Consider the following 16,063-nt stretch of genomic DNA (forward strand, 5'->3'; position numbering starts at 1 on the left):
AAAAAAAAAAAAAAAAAAAGTTTTAATAAAAATACTTTGAGATTTAATAAGATAATATCTTCCTTCAAAGAAAAATGTTGTTTACTTCTGTCTGATTTCTGGAAATGAGAGCAGTCTAGGATCACCTTCATCCTAGTTCAGGACTGAAAGTTTTCTTGTTTACTTGGATTAAGCTAGGCTGCAGTCTGTTCAAGTGCTTTCTATGATTGACCTATCCTTACTTGTAGGATTCAGGCCTCCAGGTATTCAGCCCACAGTCATAGGTGTTTTTCATGGATCATTCCAGCCTCTGATCTTTTACTCCTATGAGACCACCAAAAGTTCAAATCAAACTTTTGGTTGCCTCTTCAAAAATTACAAATTCTTTCAGTATCAAAGTGGCCCTAAGTGCTAGGCTTAAATTTTAGAGCATCTATCCTCTTGTTGGCCTAGTAATTTCTCTCTACCTTATTAGAAAAAAGGAACATTAATCCAGTTGTTTTGCCATTGGAAATATTGGCCCATATTACTTAGCTTCCACTACTGGAAATAATACCTAGATTTATTCACTGCTATAAAAAGTCGAAACGTATTTTAAATTTAAATAAGTATGCTAATAAGCCTTTCCATGACAAGTTCCTACTTCAGAATTCTAGTTTTAAAATAGTTAAAGCATGGAATCTTGCCATAAATTTGTAGCATAGATTTTTTTAAAAAGGCAACGAGGTCTTCAATTTCTTATAAGGTTCACTTTGATTTGCTCTCACAGGATTTACCTACAGGACCAATGGATCTTTTGATAAGAGTTTTAAGATAGAATAAGTAAAACTAATAAATAAAAATTTTCATTACCTTTGCAATCACATTATGAATTTTGTCTAAATTCAGAATAGCCTAGAACAGACAAAATTGCCACTATTTCTAATACCATAATTTTCTTATAAAAGAAAAATGTGTAGGACAAAGAAAAACATAAAGTCCTACCATGTGTGTGACATCCTGAGTAAAGGAGGCATTGAGGACATGTACTTTAAATGACTCATGCTCTTTGTTTCATGGCCATGTACCATAGTACAGCTGTTAATATGTGAGAGGTATGCCTCATTTCCCTTTGTGGTAAACTAGAAAGGGTTATTGTGAAGGAAAAAGTGAGAAAAAAAGAAATCAACATGGCACTATACGGGTAAATTCCCAGGCAGATGAATTTTAGAAGAAATACATATAGGAGTTACAGAAATGGAAATTGATTCTTTACAATGTATTCATACCTTTACTGCTAATGAATATGGATTTTTTTTGAGGTAATAAAAATCTAAAATTAGATTGTGGTGATGGTTGCACAACTCTGTGAATATTCTAAGAACATTGAATTGCACACTTTAAGGGACTGAATTTTATGGTGCATGACATATATCTCAATAAAGCTTTTTTAAAAAATGTTTTTATATCTCTGTGTATGTCTTAGGAGTCTTTAAGTATCTCAATTTAAATGCCAAGGATTTAGAGACTATAAAATCGACACAGGAAGATGATTAAGAACATATTCCTTAAATTCTGAAAAATATTTACGTTAAAATTTTGGTTTTATATTTATTATCTGTCTTATCAAAAGTCAGTTACTCAACATCATTGGGATTCTGTTTTCTCAAATGATATGAGAATAACAACACTACTGGTTAAGGAGCAGGGATTCAGACAGGATTGTTGTTCAAGTGATATATTGTGGGAATACCCTCAGGCCAAGGGGAGTGAAGACAGTAGAATAGGAGAAGGAAAAGAAGTTAGTGAGAATGCAGTCTCAGCTGGAGAGTAGCATTTATCTGTTGCCCTAAGAAGTCAGTCAGTCACTGACCAAAATCTGAAAGAGACAGCATGAGAAGGTGCAGTCCTGTAGTCTTGTGGCTGTTAGCCTTTCAGTGGTCATCACTCACTGCTACTGGGAATAGACACACTTGCCAGTGAAGGGAGTCTGTGATGGGCACCAGCTGCATCTACTACTCACTCTTCCCCCATGTATTGTAGGAATAATGCAAGGTAATGCATAATATACATTGACTGCAAGGGTCTGCACGATACCTGGAATATAGGAAGAACTATATACATAGTAGCTATTCATCTAGGGCATACAATATCTAATAACTAAACAATGAAATAAACTAATTACATATATTGTATAATAACACCCAGCAAGAAAATCTTACTGCACATGTTGCCTCCTCATCGAATGTAAATATGTGACTTATTGAGCGTCCTTCATGATGAGGTTGTAAAGGAGTAACTTTCAGCGGGCTTGTCCAACCTGAAAACACAAAACAAGTGAATGGGATTTTGGTTAAAAACACAATAAAAGTTCTTTTTCAACAGAAATATTTACTGTTAGAAGCTAGACTGTGTGATTGTAATTCATTTTTTAATGGATTATTTAATAACTTTTCTGGATCTTTTAGCTGTGAGAACAGAATAGCTCTGGAATTTCTATGTGAGCCTAATTATAATAGTGCAGAATCACTTGTTATTTCTTACTTATTACTGGAAGATACCTATTTGGTACTATACATCGATGTATGTGCACACAGACATGTTGGGGATGGTGATGACACAAGGTGAGTCTGGTTATTATGCAGATAATTCATGTAATGATAGATTAGAAGTCCTAAAAAACTAACAAATATAAAAAGCAGCCTTCAAAAATATTTGGTACACTGTAATTGGAAGCTTTTATATAAAGATGAAAAACAGGGCTCCTGGTTTTGAGGCGTCCATAAGCAAATAGAAAGTACAAACATATAAGTAGATAATATCAATATGGTGTGACAATACAGAAATAGCTGAGCTCAGAGTGCTGTGGGGGTGCATAGGAAGGATACCTAAGAATACCTAGTCCAACCAGTTTGTCGGGGCTTAGGAACATCTCCTCAAAGATAACACCTGATCTAACCCTGACAATTAAGCAGAACTTGGATGAAAAAGGAGAAGTAGAGGAAGGGTAGTTGTTCCAGGAAGGGAAACAGTATGTGCAATGGTAGTCCTGCTCTGTGAGAGCCTATTAATGTATACAGAAATTAAAATATGTTAGGTATAGCACATTGTAAAATGGTAGATAGGAAATGGTAGAAGATAAGCAAAAGAAATAGTCCAAGGTCAGGGCACGAAAACCTCGGACTCAACCTGCAGATGAATTGCCCTAGAAAGGTTTTAATAAGAGAGATTGATTACTTTGGTTTGGGCAGGTGACTAGCATAGGTGAACTGCAGTGCCTCTGGTAGTTTCCATAGAGATCATTTCTCTTATCCCATGGGGGCTTCTGACTTGGTCCTCTACCTCATAGCTCTGTTCCACGAATTAATCCAACTTGGCAAAATGTAAATTTAAAAGTTAAAATTTGAGATCAGGATGGACAGCACAGAGATGTTGAAGCAAGAGAGAGATGCATTGTGAGAGGTGCTTAGGGAAGGATAGGAGCTCCATGGTCATCTGTGGGTGCCACTCTGGTGGAGCTCTATCACAGATGCCATCTATCTAATATTATATATTGTATATATAAATATTATATATGATCTTATATACTTACAAGTATATACATTATATATTACATATAATATATACTTACAAGTATATATATTATGTATGTATGTATATACTTACTTGCTTGGGTTCCAGAGTGACCTTCATGAGTTATTTGACCCATCTGAGCCTCATTTTCCTCACCTTTAATGACTATTGCCAGAGTTATAAAAACTATAATTAATGAATACAAAGAAATAAGCGAACTATGGCATGTAGTTTAAGTGTTCAACATGTTTATTAATTAACAATTAGTAGTTGTAATATCATTAGTATTTTTAGTACTAATGTAGTAATACTATTTTCATGACGATGATAATGATGATGATTGATGATAATTCAGTCAATATTTGACTGAGAAACTCGGGACAGAATCTGCAATGGGGATTTTCAAAGGAGGAATACAGAACAAGTGGATGCTGGATAGTCTGTGGGTTTAGAAGGGCCTGTTAGAGAGTAGAGTATCAGTGGACCTCAGTGCACCATTGTCGACTTTGAAGCTTGAGGCAATCACATGAGTAGGATATGGGTAGCCTCTAGGAGCAGACAGAGTCCCCTGGCTGACAGTGCATGAGGAAATAAACAATTTAGATGGAAGAAACTGGATTCTGCAACAATCTGAATGTGCTTGGAAGTTGATTTTTCCCCAGACCCTCTAGATAAGAATCAAGATAACACCTTGATTTTGGCTTTATTTATTTATTTATTTGAGACAGAGTCTCAATCTGTTGCCCAGGCTGGAGTGCAGTGGCACGATCTCTGCTCACTGCAACCTCCACCTCCTGGGTTCAAACAATTCTCCCACCTCAGCTTCCTGAGTAGCTGGGATTACAGGCACATGCCACCATGGCCAGATCATTTTTATATTTTTAGTAGAGACGGGGTTTCACCATGTTGGCCAGACTGGTCTTGAACTCCTGACCTCAGATAATCCGCCTGCATTGGCTTCCCAAGGTGCTGGGATTACAGGCATGAGCCACGGCCGTGTCCGGCCAATTTTGGCATTATTATTATCATAGATTCTAAAGAGAAGACCCAGATGACATTCCCCAGACTTCTGATCCACAAAACTGTGATTGATGGGCTTCACTGTAAACTTTCCAGTTTGTGTCAATTTGTTACAGCAGCAAGAGAAAACTAATACAGACATAGAGGTGAGAGGCCAAAGCAAAGGGAGGAAAGGAATGCTGAATCCCATAGTGATTTCAGTTTTAAGAACCATGAGGATGATTCTGTCTGTGACACAGCGGACAAAGGAAACTCTCTAGAAGTCTATTGTGCCAAGAGCAACAGGATGGCATTTTGTGGTATCTATCTTATTTGGAGCCATTCAAACAACTGCTTTGAAAAAGCAGGAAATTAGGAGAATAATAAAACTTGAATTCTAACGTTAAGACAGATTAGAAGGACTCTGGACAATGAATTACACCTCAGAGTCATCAAATTTAAGTCTAAGTATGAGGATATCCTTTCCTCCACTCTGTTTCAGTATGTACTATTTGAAAAGCAAACAATTCTGAAACTTAATGGCTTAAGTCAACCACTTATTCTCTCCTGGAATTCAGAAGATAGTTGGGGGTGGTTCTTTCACGTGGTGTCAGTTTCAAGAGCTGCAAAGGTTCAAAAATGGCCTCACCCACATGGCTGGCAAGTTGGTATAGACCATTAACTGGGGGTTTAGGTGGGCATACCAGCAAGTGTCTTGTATTTGTTTCTGTGGGCATAGGTTTGTCTTTCACAGGATAGTGACTGAGATCCCAGAGAAGACTCTGAAGAGGACTAATCCCAATGCGCAAGTGCTTATCAAGTCTCCATTTGCACAATGCTTACTAATTTATAATTGGCCTAAGCCAGTCAAATGTCCAGGCCCAATGTCAACATGGGAAGTAAACAGAGTTTATTGGCAAGAGTGGCAGGCACATGCAGGAACAGGGTGAATTGCTGAGGATCACTTTTGGACGAGCTACCATTCATCTCTTCTTCATAACTCACCATCCCACTTCATCACTTTCATACCAAAAAGTAAATGTCAAGTCTTCTGTTAAGGAAAGCACTATAGTATTTTCCTTACTTCTTAGGAATTTAAAATGTTTAAAACCATGATCATATTTTTATTGTGAGAAGGATTCATGTGTAACCTATAAAATGATATGAGTTTGAGGGCATCTGCCATGAATCCTATTTTCCCAAAGGTCCTGTTATTTTTATTGTAAAATATCATAATATTGCGCTTTTAAGGAATGCAAAAACTATTATAGCAGAAAAATTCAAGAACCATTCTATGTATTTTGTCTTCTTCTCCATGTATTTTCTACCATCTACTGGTTACATATAGGTTTTCATAACACCTAAAATGCCCTTTGTTAATGGTCTTACTTGAGTTATCTTTCTTAATATAGCTAAAGTAGATCATGTTTGTTGATTTTTAAAAGGACAACTTTAGGTTTAGTTGTTTGTACATGTTGTTTTTCTATTCTCTATTTTATTTATATGCACCTAATATCAGAGATTCAAAATACAAGAAATAAACATTGACAGAATTGAAAAGAAAACTAGGCACTGCTACAATAATTATTGGATACTTTAATATCCACTTTCAGTAACAGAATGATCAGACAAAGATCGATAAGGAAATAGAGAACTTGAACAACACTATAAAACAATTTGACCTAACAGAACAATTCACCCAACAACAGCAGGATATACATTTTTCTCAAGCACACATGGGACATTCTCTAGAATAGAAAATATTTTAGGCCACAAGACACTTCTTTATAAATTTAAAAGGTTAAAATCATACAGTGTCTTTTCCAGTCGAAATGAAATGAAACTAAAAATCAACAAAAGAAGGGAAACTGGAAAATTAACAGATATATAGAAATTAAACATGATGCCACGAAACAAAGGATCAAATAAGAAATCATAAAGGAAATGGGAAATTATCTTGAGAAAAATGATTTTTGTTTTTTTTTTTTTAGACAGAGTCTCGCTCTGTCGCCCAGGCTGGAGTGCAGTGGCATGATCTCGGCTCACTGCAAACTCCGCCTCCCAGGTTCACGCCATTCTCCTGCCTCAGCCTCCCGAGTAGCTGGGAATACTGGCGCTCACCACCACGCCTGGCTACTTTTTTGTATTTTTAGTAGAGATGGGGTTTCACCATATTAGCCAGGATGGTCTCGATCTCCTGACCTCGTGATCCACCTGCCTCAGCCTCCCAAAGTGCTGGGCTTACTGAGCCACCGCGCTCAGCCGAAAAATGAAAATTTAAACAACAAAATTTATGGGGAATGACCTTAGCAAGATGGCAGAGTAGGAAACTCTGAACTTCCTCTCCCCAATTAACAAACTGATTCGGCAACAATTCATGAACAAGTTGCCTTTGTGAGAAATACAGAAACTAACTGAAAGGCTCCTGCACCTTGACAGAATGCAAAACAGATGCACTGAAGCTGATATGGAGATTTGAGTCACCCTCTTGCAGATTCCCTGCCCCTGGTACAGTACCAGACAATCAGGAAGAGATTTCCTAGCTCCCATATTCACTCAGGATGTTCTCCCCTCGATTGGTTCCCATGTTTAGCACCCCAACTTTTCCAAGGGGGCTTCCCCCAGGACTGGCTTCTGTCTTGCCAGTCCTGGAGCCTTGAGGGGTTTGGTACAATCTAATGATCCAAGAGTGAACAGAGATTGCATTCTGGACTGGTAGATAGCACAGACTCTCCCATATGCTCAGCACAGAGTAAGCAGATTTTAAATAATCCTCACTTTCAGCCCCTAGAAAAGGTTGATTCACTCATGTGTTCAACCCCCCAACTTCTTGGTAGTTGCCTAAAGAACTAGGATTTATCTTACCAGTCCTGGAACTCTGATAAATTCAACATAGTTTAACCCCCTGGGGGAAGACGGAGAAAGCAGGCTGGGCTTGTAGATGCCACAGATCTAGATCTAGAGATAGTCATCATAGATCCAAGAGTTGATTCAGGACCGCAGCTTCTCTGGGGCTGCCCCAAAAAACAGTATCTGTCTCACCAATCATGAAACTCTGATGAATCTGGCACAGTCTAGTTGCCTATGGGATAATGGAAATGGGAGTTTGGGCTAGTAGACACCATAGCTCACCCCCTCCTCAGCATAGAGCAAGTGAACAAAAATCCCATCTCTCATATTCCCTTGGGAAGGAAAACAGTTGGCAGAGGTTCCCAAATCTCTGGCCAGGCTGAAGGGTGAAGGTCGTCTCATTTTCAAGACCAGGTCATTAAGAATGGAAGAAGTGCCTGTTTTGTCTAATGTGCGAACACCTCTACAGTCAAGGAAAATGAAGAATCAGGCAAAGATCCTCCAAACAAAGGAAGAAGATAGATTTTCAGAAACCAATCCTAATAAAATGGAGTTAAATAATGTACCCGACAGAAAACTGTCACAAAAAAATGTTTACCAAGGTCAAGAGAATCATAAATGCAGGAAGAGATAGACAGCAATACAATAATGGTAGGATATTTTAGTACCTCACTTTTAATAATGAATACAACATCCAGACAGGAGATCGATAAGGACATAGAGTACTTGAATAAAACATAGGCCAAATAGACCTAATACACACAGAAATTATGGACATATGCTACAACATGGGTGAACCTGAAGGACATTATGGTAAGTGAAATAAGCCAATCACAAAGGACAAATAATATGTGATTTCACTTAAGTGAGGAAACTTAAGTAGTCAAAATCATAGATAACAGAAGATATAATGGTTGTTGCCATGAGTCCCTAACTCCTGGCAGGGAGGGAAATAGGGGGTTGTTTAATGGGTAAAGAGTTTCAGTTTTGCAAGATGAAGTGAATCCCAGAGATGGATGGTGGTGATATTTGCACAGTATGAATATACTGCTTAATACTAATTAACTATATAAATGGTTATGGTGAATGTCTGTATCACCCCAAATTCGTGTGTTGAAGCCTAACTCCCAATGTGATGTTATTTGGAGGTGAAGCCTTCGGGAGGTAATTAGCTTTAGATGAGGCAAAGAAGGTAAGACCTCCATGATGGCATTAGTGTTAAGTAGAGGAAGGGAGACTAGAGCACTCTCTGAGGATGCAGGGAGAAAGAAGCCTTCTATAAACTAGAAAGAAGGTCTTCACCAGCAATCAAATATACCGATTCCTTGATTCTTGGCTTCCCAGCCTCTAGAACTATGAGAAAAAATATCTGTTGTTTCAGCCACCCAGTCTTTAGTATTTTGTCATGCAATGTGACTTAATACAATGGTTTAAAAAAAGAAAGACATACAAAGTGGTATCAATATTGATATCAGGAGGCCAAAGCGGAGGACAATCAAGGAAGTGACAATAGACAAGCTCTATTTCTTCTGTGATAACAAAGATTGGATCATCTACTGCAATGAGAGGCAGAGTTCTATAAAGGATTTGAATATAATTAGAATAAGTTTAGAAGAGTTAATTGGTAGATGATAAAAAGAGGCAACTGGATCAAGAAAGGAAGTGCTAAACTCAGTAAAAGGTCTACACAAGTTTGGAATGGGGCAAGGAGAAATCAGCAATATCATATTTTATGATCTTTCTTTGATATTTGTGAAAGTCCACTGAAGAGCATACCGGTGTGTGATGAAATTAATTCTGAAATGTCCGTCTTTATGAAAATGTATTAGAAATAATGTGTTTTTAGGTTTAAAACCTGAAAGTACTTATCATTTACAATTAATGATTGTTTCCAGGATGTACAAAGTCATTGAAAGCCTAGGACAAATTATATTGAACTCTGTCCCCAAATTGCAGGTATTACTTTTTGAAACTCTTAATAGCTAATAATAATAGCTACTATTAATGAAATGTTTTATCAGGTTTCAGGGATTCTGCTAAGCACTTTACAAGTGTTAATTCATTTGATTCTTACAAATGTATAAAAGAAGTACTATTATTCCTAATTTATGTATGAAGAAACTGAAAATTTTGGACTTCTTACAATCTGACATTAATTCTTTATTTTAGGTGTTTTTACATGAATTACATAAAATGGCCCTTACTATTATCTTATGAAGTTTTACTCTTAGGTGAGTTTTACAAGTGAGGATACACAGGCATAAAGAGAATAGTAACTAGCCCTGGGTTGTACAGCAACTTAGTTTTTTGCCAGAGTTCAACGCTAGATAGTCTGAGTATAAAGCCTGTTCTCTGAATTCCTCTGTTTCACCGATTCAGGCAGTGAAATACATGGGATAGATGAGCTCTATACTTGGTTCTGACTTGGTGGTGCAAAGTCTGTTAACACCATTTTAGCCCTATGTTAGCTTTGCTAAATCATTTCTTCAATCTATTATTTCTTGGAATAATGTTTAAAAGTCTTCTTCCTATAGCATCTGGTCCTTTCCTTTTCACAAGCTAAAAAATGTTGATCTTTTTACATTCCTGTCTGCCAGACAGCTTTTATACAGGAAATAATACCTATGGCTTTCTTTTGGAGGTGTTTCTTATCATTTAGAAGAACTCCATTTACAGGAGTTCTTACAGAGAAACCACATGGTGCAGATGTCAGTAAGGAGTCATCAATCCTGCCTCCATGGCTGTGGAGTTATTTATGCAGTTTGCTTCATTTCAGCTTCTGTTCTGATTGGAACCAAAAAGTTTATGTTCAAGTACTTAAATTTTTCCCATTTTATTTCAATCCTTAAAACTAACTCTTTCATAATCATCAGTGAATTAATTCTTTCAAAGCAGAGAGACAGATAAGGAGAATTCTATAAAATTATCAAAGTGATACATAAATTCCCCTGTGGTAAAACAAGCTTATCCATATATCTAGAATAAATAATGTTATATAATCTGTGTGAATCGCTTAATGAATATTCTTTTCTTAAAGAACAAATTTTCTTTTACAAATAAGTTTATAAGGTTTATCATTCCTTTCTTATAATCTGTAATTTAAAAATAAAACCTTTTTCACATCATTGTAATTTTGTAAATTTAACTGCCTAAATATTGAATCTTATGTCGATACTCTCTTCCCTCGAGTATTTAAAAAATATAAAGTTCATGTCACTTCACTTACCTCCAAGTCTTGCTCTGATAGAAATGTCCGGCACTCCCCTGGAATTCCATTTCCTGTTCTGTTGGAGTTCTTCTGATAGAATTTTTTGCCTTTTTATTGTTGTTTGAAATCCTGTGTCTGGTCTGGGAACTCGATGTTGAGGTTTCACATCACTAAAATCCACTAGGGTTGGTATGGTTCTGCCAATGCCAGGATTTAAATCAGCATCACCACCAGGACTCATAAACCCTGAACAAGAATCACCTAAGGTCACATCATCCCGAAGTGGAAATAATGGATAATGTGGCCCATATGGTGGGGGATAAGGATAATGTAAATGATAGTCTGGCAAAACTGAAGGGGGATAAGGGTGAAATTTAAGAAAAGCAGGGTTGCATTTCTTTTCAAATCTGCCATAGTTATGTCTGTTCTCAAGACCTTTCACAAAAGGCATGTTCATTTTTCTTAAGAGATCACAATAGTGTGGGTAATCTATATTCTCAACAGTTCCTGAAAGGATGGACCTTTTAGAAATACTTATCTTTCCAGGTGTGTCCTGAATCTCTACATCCATGGCCTTTCTCTTTAGAAGTTTTGATAACTATAAAGTATTTCTGATAATTCCTTTATCTTTAACTATATAAACTCTATTTCCAATAACTCAAGATCGGTGTTAAACTAGTATAAAATTGACTCAGCTTTCTAAATGTTGGCAGATAATTTTGTTTTTCTTTTTAAGGTAAATATTTTCCTCCACCAAAGGAAGAATAGGGCAATGAAGGAACAGGACAGAAGGAGAGAAAAGCAGAGCCCTTGTTGCTTGGCAACGGCTAGAACTCTTAACACATTGAACGATTTATTATGTACATCATAATTTAATTCTTAAGAAAAACAAAAATAGCCTTGGTACTAATATTTCCATGATACTTTTCTACCCAGTGCTCAGGAAAGCTGTGTTCATTTACTTATTTTAAGATCTTCCATAAGTTGGTATTTATGGGTATAAAATATATTTAAGGAGGGTAAATAAAGCAGTTAATTCAGTGACAACATATTTCCCAAAAGTATATATGTGACTACAATTAAGTATTTATAGATATAACACTTGCTATCTAAATAAATGTAAATATAAATGCACTGCAAAATACAAACAATACTAAAGTTAAATTGGTATATCTAATTTTTTTTTTTTTTTGAGACGGAGTCTCGCTATGTTGCCCAAGCTGGACTGCAGTGGCACGATCTTGGCTCACTGCAAGCTCCGCCTCCTGGGTTGATGCCATTCTCCTGCCTTAGCCTCCTGAGCAGCTGGGACTACAGGCGCCTACCACCATGCCTGGTTAATTTTTTGTATTTTTAGTAGAGACTGGCTTCACCGTGTTAGCCAGGATGGTCTTGATCTCCTGGCCTTGTGATCTGCCCACCTCAGCCTCCCAAAGTGCTGGGATTACATGCGTGAGCCACCGCGCCCAGCCCCAGTATATCTAATTTTTAAGAAAAACAGAAAATTATAATGAAAGTACAGGTACATATTTACATACCCTAAATTATCTTTACTTACCTTAAATTTACCATGGTGTCCAGAGTAAGAACAGTAAGAGTTTTAAATTCATTTTAGGAAACCACAATGGGTGTCAGTTAACTGTCTACACATACAGTATCATTTAAATCACTAATATATTGGTTCACTTAAAAACTCTTTTACCTGCATAATTTCATCTTGCATGAACTACTATAAGAGGAAATTCAAGTATTAGAATTTGGGGTAAAAGTTCACATCATCCTTACTGCAGCAAAAATGTTAGAACAGGCAAGATTCTAGCTTTGAAGAGTAAGGCACATAATCATTAATCAGGCCAACTGTCAAGGGTGATATGCTTGGTATAATCAGAATGCCTATGCCCCACTGAAAGTCTTCACAATTTTGAGATATATTATTAAACAAGTGAGGAGATTAAATTAGGTGGTTAGACTGTCAGTCTTAAATCCCTCAGTCAGATCATAGTATATCAAGTGACAGTTTTTAGCCCACCCATGATCACTCATTTCTTCATATCAAAAGTGGTAACTCATTTGTAATTAGGCATTCTATATTTAGTTGCTCAAACTTCATTCTTCAGTGTATTTGCACCAACTGCTTTATTTCTATCACAGCTCTGCTCCCATTAAGTAAATCCTTCCAGCAGCAGGAAAGTAGAGGCATGAGTTTCTTTCAATTTCTCTAAAACAAGTTCTGGCCATAAATGGCCTCTTAGGCTGTGTATGGGAAAAAAATAATCCCCATAACTTTGTACTTAGAATGAATGCTTTACAAGAGACAGATTAACAAGAGAAAAACAGAAGTTCATTAATATATTTCATTTATATATGAGGAACACCCAGAGAAAGAGTAGTTCTCAAAGAAGCATCTTTGAATTCCAGCTTGTATAGCATCTTCAACAAAGACTAGGAAATTTTTAGAGATGTGACAAAGGAAAACGACTCTGAGTCTCTATAGGCAGTAACTTGGGCTAAGCAAACAAAGAGCAGACAAAAGATGGTTAAAAAAAAAAAAACCTAATATTAATTCCTCTGGCATCATTTCAAGGCTAATGAGGGTCTGAAGCTGTCTTCAGTGGTTAACCTTTATTCTCCCTGGTAAAGGAGCAGGGCAGGATACCTTTTGTTTTTCTAAATCTATATCTTGCTTCTAGGTAAAAAGAGGGAAGGTGGACAGCTCTCCTGCATCCGCTGGTTCTTGTCTTCAGGGCAGCAATCCTTCATATTTGAGAAGGTATATTCTGGTCTCCCACACAGGATAGATGGTTTTGTATGTTTTGCTGAATTTAGGTGATACTATAAGATGATTTTCCAGTCTATTTTAGAAAGTAAACTTCATCTATGGTTGTTTCCTCTGTCCTTCCATCAAGCTTCTTTCTGAGGCTGAAGGCCTTACTTACCTTTAATTCCCACTGTGTATTGCATTTATCTCCCAATTAAGTTCCACACATCCATAAAATACTAGCTGCTGACATTACTAGATCAAAGCAATCCACTGAGGGCTCTACACGTCTTAACTCATACATTCTCACTATCGGTTGTTCGAAACTGGGTCCCACATCTACCACCTGGCTTACAAAAAGGGCCTTCCCTCTGATCACAAACCCTTTGCAAAGGTAAAAGCACTGGCTTTGAGGCCCAACGATTCTCTCTCAGCTCTAGGATCTTGGACAAATCACTTATGTTCTTGAGGATGCCCTGCGTGGCGGTGTTGTCCTGAAGGCCTGGGGGCCGCACAGCAAAGCAGGCGAGTGCAGGCCCCACCAGCTACGTGGAGACACAGGCGGACCCCCAGTCTACCATCCCGGCGGAAGTGGGAGCACGTCCATCAGGTCCGTCGTTCCGGTCCTCCGCCGGCCAACTTCCGCCTGCAGGTGGAGGCGCGTCGCTTAACGACCTTCCGCGCGGACGGTGGGCAGCGACGGCGGCGTGTGGATGGAGGCCTCGGCCCTCGGCCCGGCGCGGCGGGGCAGGCGGCGGACCCGGGCCGCCGGCTCCCTGCTCTCTCGGGCCGCCATCCTCCTCTTTATCTCCGCCTTCCTCGTGCGGGTGCCCTCATCAGGTGAGGGTCCGCGCCGCCGCGCCAGCTCCGCGGGGACAACCGCAGCTTCCCCTACTCTTCGAATTGCCTTTTCTTGTGTCACGTGCATCCCTGTTATATAGACACCTTGCTCACTAATACGTGACAAGAAAGGTTTGTTTTTTATGGAAGTCGCACTCTGTATTTGCATAGAAGAGTGAATGACAGGAAATGAAGGTATAGATAGATCACCCACAGTTGAAGTTTTAAAATTAAATTGCTTTGTTAATAAACTCCTTGATTCAGTCCATGGGTCATCTGCCAGATTTGCATTTCAGTGTGTGAACTCTGTAATGATGTGCTCAGTGTTTTTCAAAGTGAATAGGCAACGTGCTGCTTTGAAATTATCCGTGATGGTGGAGCGCCATCTATTGGTTTTAGCTGTAAAATATAGGAAATAATGCGATTTTAAAGTTTTGACCTCTAAAGAATTGAAGTACTTTTCTATACTGTTTTAAAAATACGTTTAAGGCAGGGCGCAGTGGCTCACGCCTGTAATCCCAGCACTTTGGGAGGCCGATTTGGGCGGATCACAAGGTCAGAAGATCGAGACCATCCTGGCTAACATGGTGAAACCCCATCTCTACTAAAAATACAAAAATAATTAGCCGCGCGCGGTGGCGGGCGCCTGTAGTCCCAGCTAGGCAGGAGGCTGAGACAGGAGAATGGCGTGAACCCGGGAAGCGGAGCTTGCAGTGAGCCAAGATCGCGCCACTACACTCCAGCCTGGGCGACTGAGCGAGACTCTGTCTCAAAAAAACAAAACAAACAAACAAAAAATACATTTAAGATACTGATGAACAAACACTGAGGAAGGAAGTGAAAGTTTAATTGAACTGTTCTTTAACTAGAAAGGTTTGGGCTGCATTATTTCGTGTTGAAATTCTAGACTCATAAAACAAAATATCTCCCAGAATTGATAAAATCACAGATTTGCTTCATATGAAAAAAGTTGTTCAAATAAGGAATAATGAGAAAAAGAAGTCCTCCAAGAATATAAATGTAAAAGGAATGTGGAGGTAGGCAGGGGATAGGGGAGGAGAAAGTAAGTAAATAGAGTCAATAGAGATTTAAAAATCAAAGTCCAGGCATCAGGAATCCAAAGATGATTATTCTATAAGTATATGAATAACTGATAGCCATCAGTTGCCATGTAGGAGAAAGAAGCTTCTTGGATATGGTTCATGGTCGTGTATTAGGTGTGAAAAGGTTTTTATTTTAAAATTTTACCTGGTGATCTTTTGATGAAATGAGATTAGACCTTTGAGGTATAAGAAATAGAATAAGCAGTTAGTATCTTATAGGTGATGAATAGTGAAGGCCTCTTATATACCTTTTTACAATTTTTACAGTATTCTCATTTTCTACAGTAACTGTAAGGATGGAATTATTATTAGTCCCATTTTACATATGAGAAAACTGAAACTCCTAGAGTCAAAAGTGATTTTCCTACAACCAGTACATGGCAGAATTAGGATTTAAACTCAAGTCCTCTGGCTTTGATACCACATCCTTTTCTTTGCACTTTGCTATTCCTGTCTGCTAAAGGCTATTTGAGTATAATGCTTTATTGTATTTTTATACTGCCCCTCACATTATTATGCCCATCACATTTGCTCATTTAACAATGAAGACTATCAGAATATGTTTCACAATTGTTATTTAATATTTACAATGTGTGAGGTGTAGTGTTTGATACTGATATTTGATAAGTTAACATAAACATTGATCCCACTATCAGTGGAGCTTATAATCTAATAAGGAAAATGATATGTGTGCATCAAGAGCTATAGTACAATGTAAGCCAGTGTCTACAAGGGTTTTTCTGATGTTATCTTATAGAATTTTTATAGTTTCAG

At 37.9% G+C, this 16,063-nt stretch overlaps 2 protein-coding genes across 3 annotated transcripts in view; one reads left to right on the top strand and one right to left on the bottom strand.

The window, feature by feature from the left end:
• The window catches only part of LOC105555265 (chromosome unknown open reading frame, human C7orf72), a 66,714-nt gene extending 55,555 nt beyond the window's left edge, over window positions 1-11,159 (bottom strand). Inside the window, exons 1-2 of the mRNA XM_012002121.1 lie at window positions 10,607-11,159; window positions 2,181-2,278 (exon numbers count right to left, since the gene is read on the bottom strand). Of these exons, the coding sequence (XP_011857511.1) occupies window positions 2,181-2,278; window positions 10,607-11,159 (651 nt within the window). The remainder of the gene's footprint in view (window positions 1-2,180; window positions 2,279-10,606) is intronic.
• A 2,833-nt stretch (window positions 11,160-13,992) lies between these two features.
• The window catches only part of ZPBP (zona pellucida binding protein), a 148,015-nt gene continuing 145,944 nt past the window's right edge, over window positions 13,993-16,063 (top strand). For both annotated transcript variants that reach the window (XM_012002122.1, XM_012002123.1), the window contains exon 1: window positions 13,993-14,186. In XM_012002122.1, the coding sequence (XP_011857512.1) occupies window positions 14,060-14,186 (127 nt within the window). In that variant the 5' untranslated portion in view covers window positions 13,993-14,059. The remainder of the gene's footprint in view (window positions 14,187-16,063) is intronic.

The sequence above is a fragment of the Mandrillus leucophaeus genome, unplaced genomic scaffold (assembly GCF_000951045.1).
Source record: "Mandrillus leucophaeus isolate KB7577 unplaced genomic scaffold, Mleu.le_1.0 Scaffold678, whole genome shotgun sequence".
NCBI classification, from domain to species: Eukaryota; Metazoa; Chordata; class Mammalia; order Primates; family Cercopithecidae; genus Mandrillus; species Mandrillus leucophaeus.